The sequence below is a fragment of the Cinclus cinclus genome, chromosome 7 (genome assembly GCF_963662255.1).
Source record: "Cinclus cinclus chromosome 7, bCinCin1.1, whole genome shotgun sequence".
NCBI lineage: Eukaryota > Metazoa > Chordata > Aves > Passeriformes > Cinclidae > Cinclus > Cinclus cinclus.
Window position 1 is genome coordinate 24,028,526 of NC_085052.1, and position 15,330 is coordinate 24,043,855.

The window sequence follows — 15,330 nt, forward strand, 5'->3', positions numbered from 1 at the left end:
ATCAGCTAGTTAGGAAATGAAGTGTGTGTTAAGAAGTGTTTCAGAGTAGATGAAAGGGCAAACTGAAGAGGTGGCTGTGTATTTATGCTTAAAAAACCCCCAGACTTCTGTGGAAGGCTGGAACAGCTTGTGTGGTCTCTTTGTAGCTGATTCCCTCAGTATTTGTAAGTGTATGTGCTTTAAAATCAAACACAGCTTTTTTTGATGTACAGTGGAAAAAGCCAAAGTAACAGGCTTTCCTTAACACGTGCAATTAGTTTGTCATGACACAGGAGACTCTTCAGGGTACATTGAAGGAAGCTGAATGTTCAGGGCACAGGCTTTTTTCTTTAAGCCTTTGTCCGTACAAACAAAACCACAAAATTACTCTTGTGCAGAGCAAAGGTCTGATAGCCCCTGAGAATTCCCTGCCATATTTGAGGCTGCAGTAATAATCTGTTTATCTGCTGGGGGCTCGTGGCTCAGGTGGCTCTGACACAATGTCCATGAAGCTGTGGGGTAGCAGGAGCAGGCCTAGGCAGGCATGGAGCTGAATTTGAGATCTTCCTTGCTGACTGCTGCCCAGGCACAGAATACTGAAGGAGCCAGCTTGGCTCCTGCTGCATAGAAAATCCCAGTAAAGAATTGACTGGGTTTCTTAAAGCATTCTTCTTAGCAGTCCAGAGGTGTGGCTTTAACCAGACACTGTCCATTGCTTTTGTTAGGTGACAGAAACAAACGCCAGGGAAAATCAGTGGGTTGGGTAGTGTTTCTCTACTCTTACTCTAATAGGTATGCTTGAAAAGCTTGGAGCTATTTTAAAACCAGGGACTTCGACCTTTTGTGGCCCTGTTTGCTGTTAGTCCATTTTGTAGAGTTTTGTGTGTTTCTTCTGAAATTCTTGCAAAAAAGTAGATGGATAAAACCATTTCTATATTTAAATTATGAGGAAGCTGCCCCTTTCAGAAAGGGTGTGTGATATCTTCCCGCTGTGCTGAGCACAGTTGTTAGGCTCAGTCCTAAAGCTGTGCTGAAATGTTAGTAACAGGTTAAGGAGAAGTGTGAAAAGGCACTCTGGTGTCAAAACTATTAGATCATGATGGGAACAGAGAAGGCTGTTTCTGCTGCTTGTGTCATGGTACATCAGGGCACATTGAGCAGTATCATCAAATGATGCTGGATCACCACGTTACACAGCTGATTTCCAGAAACTGCTTAGCATTTCTCCCCTCTTTCCTTCCAGAAGGCTTGCTGAGTTGCTGCCTAGCAATGCTTTTTAGTGCCTACCCAGCCATTCAGAGAGATATGCTAAAAGTTGTAATTGCTGTGTGTTTGTGTTGATATTTGCTTGCTCAAATTGGAAACAAGCAAGCCCGTTTCTTTCATCATTCAGCAGCTAGGTTTTTGGTAGCTTTCAATTCAGGGGAAAATAGAATTCTTTGTATATTTATATAACTGTTTTTAAGTGCTGAAGTGTTTGAACTAATTCTTCTGCTCTTCAGTGTTATTGTTGCAGACTCATGTAAATGCTAAGCAGTCCTAAACATGTCATTTTTAGTATATTTTGGACTGGTTACCAAGGACTGGTATGAAATTACAGTTGAAAAGATTTTAATAAAAGGAAAAATGCTTCCCATGCTTTTTTTTTTTTTTTTTTTTTCATTTGCACATCCTCACAAAACTTCCCATGGTAATTTCATGAAAATTTCATTCTTGAAGAACTTTGACGATTAGAAGTATTCTTGTGAAGAATGCATTTGTTTAAAATATCCTTTTTTTTTTTTTATTCTATATAAGTTCTACAAGGGTTTTAGTGGCTAAATATGAAATATATTGCAAGGCTAAAGAGGAAAAAGACCTTTTCCTTAAAAAGGCATTTGATGGGCCTCAAGTGTTGCAGTTTATTGGTTGAATAATCCATCAGTGTTGTGTTAGTAGCTACATTTTTTTCGTATCTTTTTTTTCCTGAGGCCTATAGCCACAAGTTCTTTATCTGCTTTTGTGCAAAGTCTGTTGGAATATTCCTCTGCTAGACTTAAGTATGTTTAGGAAAAACTGACAGCAGACCAGCTTTCCTGGCTCCTCTAGTCCATTTAAAGACTTGTCAGTCAACATTCCTGCTCTGTTAGATCCTGCATCCTGGTAGGGAAGCTGCAAGGGAAAGAGCAAAGAGGCAGTTTGCTAGAAGCACTTCTGGTGGGGAGGGGGAAGAGAGCACCTTCTGGTTTGCAGTATTTGGCTGTTTTGTTTATCTGACAAGATTCCAGTGGGTGGAATATAACCCATCATGTTTTTGTGAGGTTGTGAGGCAGATGGGTAAAGTTGTGGCAGCTTCGCTTCGCCCATTCCCAGTTCTGCTGCTTTACTGCAGCACCTGTCCTCGAGGGCTGGGGTGGTATTACTCTTAATATCAGTCATGTTAGTATCCTTAGTATTCCCATTTCAAAATGGAAAATGCACATTTTAAACACACACAGAAAGCCTCCAGTACCCATAGGATTTAGAACAGTTCTGTTATTTTCTGTGCAACAAATTAATCTGGCCTGTTGTTTAAAATTGTCTTTCTGTAAATAAGGATGAATATTTGAAAATTCTAGAAATCTCTAAGTTGAGTCCATCATGTCACCTTGGTGTCAGATGAGCATAGGAAGTCCTTTTTGTTAGCAGCTGGGTCAAGCTCCACAGTGAAAATGTGACCACAGCTGGTGACATCTGACTTCTGCCATTTCTGAACCTTTGTTCTTAGATATGCTCTTGCTACTCGAGTTGCTGCTATTGTGTGCAACAGCAAATCCATGGAGGTATGGCTTAGAGTTTGCACATAAGGAGCATGTACCATTTTTACTATTTGTAAAAGCAGGTGTTTTCAAAACAGTTGTGGTGGCAAAAGTACTGTTAATACCAAGAGCCTTCAGCTGTGCAGACCTCTGCCATCATCTCCTGAAGGAAAAGTCTCTTCACTGGTGGTGTTCACTCCTTCTTGCCTCTGTGCAGTAATGCATTGTACATGGGTAGGTCACACAGCAGGTGCTGTGGGCAGTTTTGTAGTTAAAAAAACTGTCTGGTGAAGCATTTTTCCTTTTGATTTGCAAATATTTCAGTAATGCCTTGCTGTGAGAATAGGTCATGTGAATTTTATATCTTTCACAGTGGTATCAGTTTGTGTAGTCATCATTTTAAGTAGTCACCTTGAGATTTTATCTCTGCATAGATTAAGAGATTAAAATAATAAAGAGTAAATCAGTTGATTAAAAGTGCTATAAAAAGCTCAATTAGTAAGTTACTCAAATGAGTCAAAAAATTAATTGCAACACAAAATATGTCCAACAAATGTGCTGCTGTTCAGCAGGATATACTGAAGACTAGTGGTTATTTTTCAAAATCGGTGAATTTGTTTTCCTGAAATTTAGAAAAAATAATAAATGTATCTATTTAAATTAAACTTTTGAAGTTGATTCTGTAGATATATCAGAGGAGTTGGTGCTGTTTTTTTCCCCTCCTTGCCATCAACTCACTTTATAGTCTTAGGTGGTGGTATTTCTTTCTAAAGAATGCACTATTAACAATAATCTTCCAGTGAGTGGATGATATAATATTCTTTTAATGTGTTTAAAACACCTTGATAAGGTAAGAAATGCATGAAAGAAAACCAATGACCAAAACTTTTCATAATGATGAGATATGTACCTCAAATTATGAAATAGTTCACAACACAGAATTATTTATGTAGACATCCCACTTTGCTTGAGTCCTTTATTTAATCTTCTACTAAAACGCATTATGAAACTAGATTTCTGTCAAGACAGCAGGTAAGAAAGTCTAGAACAAATAAGCCTATTTTTAATCAATAAAATGCTTTATAAATTTATGTAAATATTATTGTGATAATGAAACATTATTCTTATAGTGCAGTGGTATTCTAACAGAAAGAGCATGGCCTCTGCTTTAAGAAAATCAACTCCTTGATATGTTGAAATATTTAGGACTGAAAATCATGAGGGCATTCAAGAAGAAAAGTCTTGTATCAATGCAATGCCTGTTAGAATGTTAAGGCTGAAGAAGCCTCAGCACTGTTGCTGTGGTCACATAGAGAGACATCTCATGCTAGTATGATATAATAGGGAGATACTAATGGAAAATAGGTTGCTTCACTTGCCAAGATGAGTGAACTGCCTAGGCAAACTGATTTCATAATTCTTTTGAGCTGTAATTGCAAATTTAAAGAGAGACTGGAGCCTTGCATGACTGAGCATGGCCTTGGAAAAAGACCAAACAGTTCTACCTTTGTCTTTTGACTTTTATCCCATAAAATCAGTTTGTGAGTGCTTAAGGAAAAATAATTCTGACCCCTCTGATTATGCTGAGTCTTTGTAAACCATACTGTTTCCACTGGTCTCAGCTGACATAATAGCAGTGCAGGTGCTGGGGGTAAGGAAGGTACAAAGACTGCACCAACACTTAAGAGATGGACATAGACATACTGCCATTAGACAGTATGTCTTGAATGAATTTCCATCTTCAGTCAGATCTGATCACAGCCTTTAGACCCCCAAGTCACAGTTTCCTCCTGGGCAGGGGAGGGTGGGGTAGAACAACAGGTTATGACTAAAGAAGTTTCATTTGCTGCATGTTCCTTTACTTAACATAAAGTTTTATCAAAGATATGATAAATATACTGCAGTTATAACCAGAGTTATGTGGATCAAAAGGAATGGAGCAGGAAGACAAATGTTGCAGTTCTGATCATCAGAGTTAAGGAATGATTCTTGTTTTAGCTTTACTGGCTTCTATGTATAGTTCTCGAGGATCAGATGTTAAATCCATTTCTTTCACTTTTGTAAAACTAATGGACAAGCCAAGGTTGCAGTACCTTGCCTTTGCTCCAGGACATGCGTATAGGTGTGCAGTCATCCTCACAAAACTCATGGTATAGAAGATCCCAGCAGCAGAGCAAGACTGCTCAATTACCAGGCATTCACCTTTTCTGTAATCAGTACTGAATTATACTCACACCTTATACTAAAAGTGTATGAGAGAAGCATCTATGAAAATCTGCGTTAATATAGATTTTTTTTCCCTTACAGTTCATAACTGAACAACTTGGGGTTTTTTTAGTTCAGCGATGCTAATTTTTTTACTTGTTCTTTTTTTTCTCATTTGTTTAGCATGTGATCTTGCCCAGTGTTATCTTGATGTTAAAACACCCGATAAAGAGGTGCTGGTCATTGCTCAGTATTTGTTTTCTTTGGAAAAAGAAGCTGCAATGGACAAAGGGGGCAAAGGTGACTCCGTTTGCTCTGTTTTTCAGAAGTAGGAATGGCTAACATCATCTTAATCTCTCTCTTAGTATATCTAGTGCCTCTCAGAATGTGAACCTAATAAATTATTTATAAAGCCTCCGATGGAATGAGCCATGTAAGTGCAAGATAATTCTATTAATTAGGGGTCTCTCAATCTCACAAACACTAAATTGTGAGGGGGGATTATCTGAATACAAAGTGCACAGCATGAGCCTTTTAATTTTTTGCTAAATAAAACAATCTTTGATATTGAAAGGGACTGTAGAGAATTGAACTATCTATACCCATGTCCAGATAAACAAAAATCACACTCCCAAAAGACAAAAAAGAATTCAATACTCCCCTCTATCCTCATGAAAAAGACAATTTGTTTTGAATATTGATTGCAGATGAGTTTTTAATATACTGAGTGTGGCTACTTGTGGATAGGACAAGGTGTGCATAATCACAGTTGTCTGTAAAAAAAAAAATTAAAAAAAGATGGAGAAACCACCTATTTCAGGTTATGTAATTTTCTGCGTTTGAAATGTATTCTTGGGTAGTGCTGTCCTGTATTGCTGTACTTGAGTTTTCTGGCAGCCAGTGGTGAATGGGAATCTGAGATAGAGCCCTTAGCATAGGAGGGGAGACAGGCTCATGGTTGGACTCACTCACAGAGCTTGCTCAGCGTTTAGAGTAATAAAGACTCCATCAATGTATTAAAGCAGAAGACTCTTGGTGGTTTGCAGGTCTTATGGCACTGAGTGAGCTATCAAATTTAGGTCTAGGAGCAGAATACCTGTGCACTCACTAACACACAGAGACCAGCTTTGTCTCCCCTTGGTAATGCTCTGTCAAGGGTGCCTGACCAAGAATCCTATTTACATTCTTGAGAGGTGATTAGTTTTCATTTGGGAGCTGGCCACCCTTTGCCCCACATGCAGGAGCACAGTAATTCTGTCTGCTTCCAGGTTGTTTAAATTGAAAAGCATGTAATCTCTGTCAGTGTTCTCTGCCCTTTATCTTTCCAGGTCCCATTCTTCCCTACTCCCTTCTTTGTCCCCCCTTGAGCACAGTAGTGCATTTTCATTACTTATGACTGCAGGCATGACTGCAGGATGAGCATTAAGATGGACAAAAAATAGTCTGATTTGCCTGGCAGAATCTGCCAAAGCACCTGGCCACCAAATCCCATCTCGAGTCAGAGTGAGATACACACCAGAGTTAGAAAAGTCCTGTAGGCATAGAGAAGTGGGTCAACTCCTTCACCAGCCATTATCAACAGGTTTAGCTCCAAAGGAATTATGGTTTCTGCATTTATTGTTTTGAGTATACTTACTTTTGTATATAAATTTTGATAACTGCTTTTTTGGGTTTTGTTATTAAATTGTTAGATTTTACAACCACGTGAGAATTTTAATTTCCATTGTTGTCAAAAAAAGGCTTGAAAATCTGCATGTTTGCAGCTGAAAATCGCAAGCAGGTCGTGTGAACCTCAGGTTGTACACAGGCATTTCAAATACCACCACCTGTACACAAAATTTGTGTCATGCAGAGTATCTGGCCCATCATTTGGAAGAGAAGGGGTTTGTGCTAGGTTTTGTAGACCTTGAGATTCTGGACCTCTTGGAAAGTTTTGAGAGCATACAGATGAACCTGTTGTCTAAACTTGGCTGAAGTCTCAGGATTACCTCAAGAGTAAATACGTACAGTATCAGAACACTAAAAATCCATGTGTCTTTTCTGGTACCTTTCTTTGTGTGCATAATGTTTTATGTAGAATAATAAGGAATATTAATAAAAAATATTTATCAGGCTTGAAATAATCAAAAGTACAGTTACTTTTTTAAAAGGGAGGTTGTTGTGAGGCAGGCGGAGTATTTATGCTGTGAACTTAACTTTATCATGCTCTTAAATTGATGATACAGCTCCACCTTTGGGAGAAGTTCTGCGATGCGTTTAATTCAAAGCTGCTGCTGAGAGCAGAGTCCTGGTACCTTCCCAGCCTTACCTTTTGTTTGCTGCCACTTTCTTTTAGTCAGGTCTGATGGTTGTGTGGTCACATAAGGAATCTCACTGTTAGTGACGACAGACAGTCAGCATTTGGGAAGTTAGATCACAGTCAGAACAGCAAGTGTGGTCTGAGGCACCGAAAGTGCTGGAAGTTAATGTTTGGGCAAAGAAGCTCACAGAGATAACCTGTGAGACTAAGCATTACCAATAAAATGTATCTTAAGATTCAGGTCAGCTTCAGACTAGTGTTGGAGTGGCTCACACTGCTGCTGTGTCCCCTGCTAGTGCTAAGGTTCAAGGACCTGCCCTGCGTGCCGTCCTGAAGGGCCAGTGCAGCTCAAATCATTAGTGTAGAATGGGGCTAATTCAGCATGCAGGCAGGCATGTGTCCTCTTGTGCTGTGGAGGGGAGCAGGCAGGAGAAGGCAGAAGGAGTCAGGAGCCTTCTAGGGCTGGCAGCCCCCAGTGCTTGTGCAGCAGCAGCCCAGACTTTCTGTCCTGCAGCAGAACAGCTGCCTCCTGGATTCACTTTCCCCAACTGGTGAACCAGACCGTTTGCCAAGCATGCAGCCTTGCCACATAGTGTGTAGGAAGGGGTTAATTTCAGAGCAAAGAAAAGGCTACCTACATCTCTCTGTGTTTTCTTTTTCTGTTCACTGAAAAGCTCCCTGTGTTGCCAGTGTTTTGTGTCGCTGATGTAAAATTCCCAGACTCGTTGATTAGTGAAGCTAGACAGTAGACAGGGTCCAAGTGGCTAACCATGTGAGAAATTCAGTGACTGTAGGCTACTGTTAATTAACCTAGAATCTACAACATGGCATAATGTCTGCGTGATAAGTTATATTATCTTCAGCAGTTCAATTAAATCAAGGAGTGAGACACAGAGCAGACGTAACTCAGCAAAACAAACAGACAACTTGAGTCAGCCTTCATAATTTGCTGCGACATCACGTAAATAAATGCAATAACTTGTTTAGCATAGTTAAGCAGTTTGCTGCTCAAAAACTTATTTGCATGGCATCTCATTTTGAATAGGTTAAGTTGTGGCAAATTAGGTATCTGCCTTCAGTCTGATGTATTCCACAGAAAAGAGGAAAAAAGCTATCCACCAGAGATGTAATTTGTAAATTCAAATTCAACGTTTGCTTTCTATAGGAGCAAACTGGAGCATATGGATTTCATGTTTAAATGATTCACTTTCCATACCACGTTAGCATTTCTTGATGTGTGTGAGATAATATTAAGCCTCTGTAATTGCTCTTAATTTTGAATTATATTCTTGCATTGCTTATTAGACTGTTCTGTCTAAATCACACAAGTGTACAAATGTGTTGCAGGCTTAATATATTTAGTGGAGATAAGGCCATTGTCCTTGCCATGTTTCAATGTGGATAATTGGTTTCAGTGTTCAAAATCATGTTGAATCTTGTGTTGCGGGAAGTGGTTTTCATCCACTTTGGTGTTGGTGAGATGACTGAGAGCACTCAGTTGTGCTTTAGTATCCTTCTGTATAATCAGATCTGTATTATATATGCTTATATAATTCATACTGAATTCCTGTGCGGAGTGAAGCTTATATATTTGTGCCTATTGCAGAGTTTTTATTGTATATCAAGACTTTCTGATGACTATTTGATTGTAAAGGAGTAACAATTTCAAGTGGTGGTTGTATTTTGAAATGTTGGGACCAAAAATTGCCACATATCAGCTGTTGTGTGTAACTCTCAATGTGATTCTTGTTGCCTTTGCTCCAGGAAATGACAGAGCAGTAAACCATGGAGTGGGCACACAGCTGTTGCTGTGGAATCTGATGAACTTGGGTCCTAGTGTACCTGCATCCTCTGCCTGTATGTCCATGCAAATTTACAAAGATGGTCTGTTGTTTAGATAAACAGAACATTTGAGTCAGAGGTGGTCACGAGCAGCATCTTGTGTTCCAGGGAAGAAGTTCCCATCTTCACTGGAAGCCAACCCAAATATCAGCAGTCCTCAGAAAAGGGCTTTGCTGGTACAGTTTACTCTTCTTGGATATAGTAGAATGGAGAGCAGAGTCTTTTGCTGTTCTCTCTATTCCCCTACACCAGACTGTTGAGTAGCTACAAAGAAGGAGAGATTCCTTCCAAGATCAAATATAGATGACTCTGAGACTCAGACTCTGTCGTTAGAGCATCACCTGGTGATCCCCACAATAACGATATGCTCACATGCATCAAATATTTCTGTGATTTCTGTTCCATTCAGGCTAAGGGAATATTAGATTTGGGGTGTTATAAGTGATTAGATTGAAAATTCTCAAATTTTTTCAATTGTAGAAATTGTCATGTTTCACTAATAGTCTTCTGAAATGCCAATGATAATGAAAGCAATCTGGTAAATAACTGCTTCATTCATTTCATTTGCTTTGTTCATTTTTGCTTCAGATTTTATTCATACAAATCCTTTCCACTTGCTGAAAACATGGCTGCTTGCAAGCATGGTGCTGTTAGGTGGTCCTTCACTAGAAGCGTTGAAGATACACCAAGATGTGTCGTAACCAGATCTGGTTCATTGTCACTTTTTTCTAAACCAGCTGCTAATGAGGTGGATTTGATTTTTTTCCCCCCATGTTTACAAGAAGCACAGTTTCAGACAAGACTCTTCAGACACATGCCTTGCTTCTTCAAAATGCTGCCAATTTCAGTTGAAGAGCATAGTGCCATGCATGGAAAATGCTACACAACAAAGCTGATGGATGGATCTGGCATAAGCTTTGTTTTGTACTTCTGTTCTTGGATTGAGAACTGAGAATATCTCTTTAATTTCCTGTTCAATGAATATAGTAAATGTAATAATCTTCTCAAGCATGCTTTTTGTTGTGAGGATGTGAATGACATTGGGCCTTTTTGCTTCATGTACAATGTTCAAGTTGTCAATAAATAAAAATCACAGTAAGCATTTGGAATGTTTTCTTAAGTAACCGAGGGAAGGAGTTGCACCTGCCCTCATGCTTTGGTTCATGCTGGATCTTCTGTTTGTTTTCCACAACAGTAGCCTTGGCCTTTGTAATGCAAAAAAGAAAAACTGGAGGAGAACCTGAATTTAAAATTACTTACAAAGTCAGAAAACTGTGAGAAATATGTCCCAGACAGAACTGTGTGTGACATTGCAAGAAGTATCCTCTTGGGACCAGGTTTTATCTCATCCCATAAACTACTCAAATTCACTCCACGGAGGCAGGACCTGGTATTCTGATTTTTTCCTGTGTTTTGTTGGGATTTTTTTAGTCTATGATGCAACTAATAGAATTGCTTATCTTGCCCAGTGAGTTTCTAAATAAGTTTCAGTTGGGAAGTTGCATTTAAGAAGTCAGGATTTCAATATCCCCTCTGTATTTAAGTGGGTTCTGGTAGTGTCCTGATGCAGTGAAATAACTTGCTGGAGGGTTACAGAACGAGCAGTTAAAACCAAGTCATTGAGGTCACCCCTGCTTGGCACAGGCAAGTAGAAGGAGCCTTTTCTCCCACAGGAAAGTGCAAGTTTAATACATGTTGAAACTTTACTCTAGGAAAAAAAAATACTGCTTTTCAGTGATGTTATGGTGAGTAGAAATTACCCTTATATGATGCTAAACTTAAAATTAAGCATATAGATAAGGGTGTACCTTGCTTTTTATCTGTTAGCCTGCATCTATAAAAATTGTTCTCATTCAGGTATAGTGTCTGTTTCTCACTGGGGAAATTTCATTGTAAGCTTTAGCAGAAGATGTGTGTAGCTGGCAAGCTACACAGCAACACTGGTGGGAATAAATATTATGTAGCTCTTATTTAGGGCTTTTGATTTGTGGATCTCAATTCCTTTCTCTCCCCACAAAGAGGGAAGCGTTACTAAAAACTGTTTTACATAAAGAATTGCATAGCTTTCAGTGAATTTTTCCTTATGTTGTTTCTGTATGGAAGGGGTTTTTGGTTTGGGTTATTTTTTTCCCTTCTGAGAGATCTGTGACCCAAGTCCTATCAGTACAGTAGATATTCAGTATGGTGCAATTTGTTCACCAGCTCATGTGCCTCTCTTGCCTTCTGGAAATAGTGTATTTGATATTAGCAGAGCTTACACATGCTGTTGTAGAGGGGTTTGAAGCAACTTCTGTTTCTCCTGCAGATCAAAGTGGCCTGTGGAAGGAGCAGTATTCACTGAGAGATTTCATGTCAGGCAGTCACTTCTCTGAAGGCTTAAGTGAAGAGTTCAAAAAGGCATCCCTTTCCCTTTTACTTGGGAAGATTCATAACCCAAACTGCTGGCTCACTTAATTGGATTTTTTTTTATACATGAAGCCTTAAAATATGGCTTCTTACGTGTACTTACTTGGATTCTTGCCTTTAATCTCGATACACATTCATTTGACTCCTCCACCAATAATAATAGTCAGCCAGAGATGTAATTCTGAAATGCAGCCTAGGTAAAACTCTCACTGGTTGGTAGTGGGAGCTGTACCCATGTTGGTAGAGCAGAGGTAGAAACCCACTTTGCAAAATGTCTGTCTGCTTTTTCAAATTCTGCTATTGTTTTAAAAATCTGTGCCCTGCATGACAGTCATCTCTTGTTAAAACAAGGCCTTTGACCAAGAGCATTCATTGAATAAGAATTATTTAATGTAACGTGATCCAAAAGCTCATGGACTGGGAACTCCAGAAAACCTGGCATGGGGGGGAAATTTTTTTTCCCTTCATTTGTCATGAAGTTAATATATGCAGCTACTCAGGGATGAGGGGATGAAGGGAGAAAAAATAGGTTGTGAACATTATAGTTCATCCAGATGCTTAGAAATGAGCAGTCACGTTTTCCCCAATTATGCAACTGATTTAAAAGTAATGATGTATTTTAAAAATTATGCCCCTGAGATTTGTGCCTCCCAGATAAAACACTAATATAATTTTCATATTTTTCTCAGCAATTCCAAGAATTATAAAACCACTTATTAAAAAAAAAAAAACAAAAAACCACAACAATTCCTAAATATGGTCTTTTCTTCTCATTTCTTGAGTTTTCACTGAAACATCTAGCATCACCAAAACTGGAGAATTTAGTAGCAATATTACTGATGTAAATTGAATTCTTTTTTTTTTTCCTGTGCCATCCCTCTGCTCTGGCTAAAATGTTAGAATATTTTGGCAATGTAGATGGTGAGGGATGACAGCATGAACAATAGTATTAGGTAACTTTACTAACTACCTCTAAAATCAGGACTTCTGGTTGTGCAGTGGAAAGGCAGAAATTAATCTGATAGTAAAAAAAAAAAAAAAAATCCATTACCACTGCAAATTTCAAAGCAAAACCAGATGTTTTTTTTCCCCTCTCCAAATCCTGCCACCCTCTTCAGGAGAGGTAGGGTTCCACTCTGAAATGTCTGCATGCCTTCTATGCATGCGAAAGAAATGCATAGAAATAACCCTCCATTTTCCTCGATCCTAAAGTGATCACCCTAATTGCTCATGACGATGCCACAAGCAACAGAAACCAAGGCTTCTAGAAAGGATCTGTATAGTGAGTGTCCCTTCTCCCTGCCACTGGCATTTTCTGAGTCTGTCATGTTTGCCTCATTGGCCAGTGGCAAAGATTGACATCTTGGTTATTGGAAGGTGCTGTGCTGGCATGTCCCAACAATGAGGCATAAACACACTTCAAAGACATTGAACCTTAGACTAAAATTTCCCTTAATTTGGGGTCAGACAATTTTGATTTCCAAGTAGAATCCATTATGATTTGTAGGTGGGAGAGGTGGTATTGTGGAGGAAAGAGTTTGGGGAGCTCTGGTATTTCAGCTACACCTTGTCTCTAACTAATGACGTAATTTCAGAAAACGGTGTGAGTGTTAATAAGAATGAAGTAGGAATTTCTGCATTCACTGTGCAATTTAAAGTCTTACTTTTGAATTACATGCTGTTCCTAGTTGCCAGACTTTGCAATAATGAGATGTACAAAGGAATATATCTGCCCTTGTGTATGTTATTTACCATGTTGCTTTGCCTTCCCTTTCCAGCACTTACAGAACCCAGCAAACTTCCATAATGCAGCAACAGAGCTCCTGGACTGGTGTGGAGACCCCAGAGCCTTCCAGAGACCATTTGAGCAGAGCCTGATGGGTTGTTTGACGGTATGTCCATCTTTCTGTGACAGTGGCTCCAGTTCTGTTTTATACTGTGTTCACTCTCTTGTGGCCAAGGGAACTTGATTTTCAGAATCTGCATTTTAAGGGAGTTTCTGTCATTTTACCTTAAATACATAAAGCCAGATCCTAGGGCCTGATTATTTTACTCCACTGCTTAACAGGAAGCAAAATGCAATAACAAGGAGTTAGAGCATAAGAGGGCTAAACATTTTTAGTTAGATTACTGAACAATGCACAGGCTAGATTATTTGTTACACACATACATTTCATGGTTTGAAATTGCTGTGAGCCATGTTCTTACAGAGTAATGAACTTTCCAGGTATTTGTTTTCCTTTTGCATTTTTGGTAGGGCTGAAGGACTGCTTGCCTTTTATTCTAAGAATGCTTTGCTTCCAGCTCAACAGTGTTTCTGACATGCCTGTTCACCTTCCTTTGTTACATGTATTGACTGCAGGTCTAATCCTGACATACTAATTCCAACAGTTCCATTGAGTTCAGTGCTTTTCTTTCCATTCACCTTTCATTAAGACCAATGTAGTTCCTAAAGTGGCTTCATTATAATGCATTCAAATACTATTTGTTTGTGCTTTTTTTTTTTTTGGTTTCAAAAATTTTATTTTCCAGCAGCAGTCCAGAACTGTTATGTGGAGTCAAGACTTTAGATAAATTAAATTCTAACTGAGCAGGAGGGTTAAAAGCCTCACTGCAATTTCCCAAGCAAGTTGATCTAAATAAATTGTCAAAAAATAAATTCTGAAATTATTAATGAAGAGACTGTCATTTTATTTGTTGTGTGGCAGAAGTGCATGGATTATTTTCATGCACTGTGTAGCTGGTATATCTAAAAGAGACATTAAGACTGAGATATAGTTGCCAGAAATCCAAATGTTAAGGAATGGCTCCATCTTAGTGTGCTCCAGTGTATAACATCCCTCAGATTTATATGTCAAAAAGTTAGCCTAAATCCAGTCATAATAGGAGATGTGTATAATTCTTCCAGTTAGAGAAAAAATAAAATAAAGGGAGATAAAAATGGTGAAGTCCAAAGATAGAATATTAAACAATTCTGTTTGAAGTAAAAGTTCTTGGTAGCATCAATTATGAGAAAATGCACATGATGTCTGATGTGACAGTAACTGTATTTTATTTATACTTTTTTTTTAAAAATCTTTGCTAGCATTTTTCAGGGTAGCTTGTGGGAAAGGAAACAGTCACCTCAAGTATATTTGCACAGTCTGTGCACAGTGTTTCTCTGCAGCCCCTGCTAGAACATTGTGAGTCTGACCTGCAACTTCCTTGCTGTTTAAATCTTTTCTTTCTACATGAGCAGATCTTCAGCCCTGCCCAAGTGGAGGGTCAAAATAAGGTCTGACTGCCAGTGATTCATTCTCCTCACAAAGTGTACAGAAAGTGGGCAGGAAATGTTCCATGAAAACTGGTGAGGTAAAACACAATACATGGTTTTCAGTGTGTTGAAATGAAAATAGTGTTTTTTTTCTGACAAGAATGAAAGAAAAAAAAAGCATTGCTATCTAAGTACTGTTAATATTTCAGCCGCATGTATTACTCTGCTTCATACTTCTCCCTGAATTGTGAATGGGGTGTCATGTCCCCCCTTCCCAAGCTTGTTGTGACAGAGAACTCTCTGCAGTGTAGGACTGACTGGCAGCAGCATCTTTATCACATGTTGTAATCTCATTATATTCCTGACAAGGAAATAACACAGGAACTTAACCAGGTGGCTTGTTCCATGTTTGATAAATACACAGGATTTTCAGAATGCCTATAAACTGCAATGAATATGTTTCTTGTTCTTAATTTTAAAATCCCTCTAATAAAGATATTCTTTAATTTCTCATTGTGTACATCCCTTTTCCTCTTCCTGCTTCCCATTAAACAGACTTAACAGCATGG

At 38.8% G+C, this 15,330-nt stretch overlaps 1 protein-coding gene across 1 annotated transcript in view; it reads left to right on the forward strand.

Moving 5' to 3' along the window:
• Positions 1-15,330, forward strand: part of ZMIZ1 (zinc finger MIZ-type containing 1) — a 153,132-nt gene that overhangs the window by 3,702 nt on the left and 134,100 nt on the right. Inside the window, exon 2 of the mRNA XM_062496898.1 lies at positions 13,287-13,400. Within this exon, the coding sequence (XP_062352882.1) occupies positions 13,287-13,400 (114 nt within the window). The remainder of the gene's footprint in view (positions 1-13,286; positions 13,401-15,330) is intronic.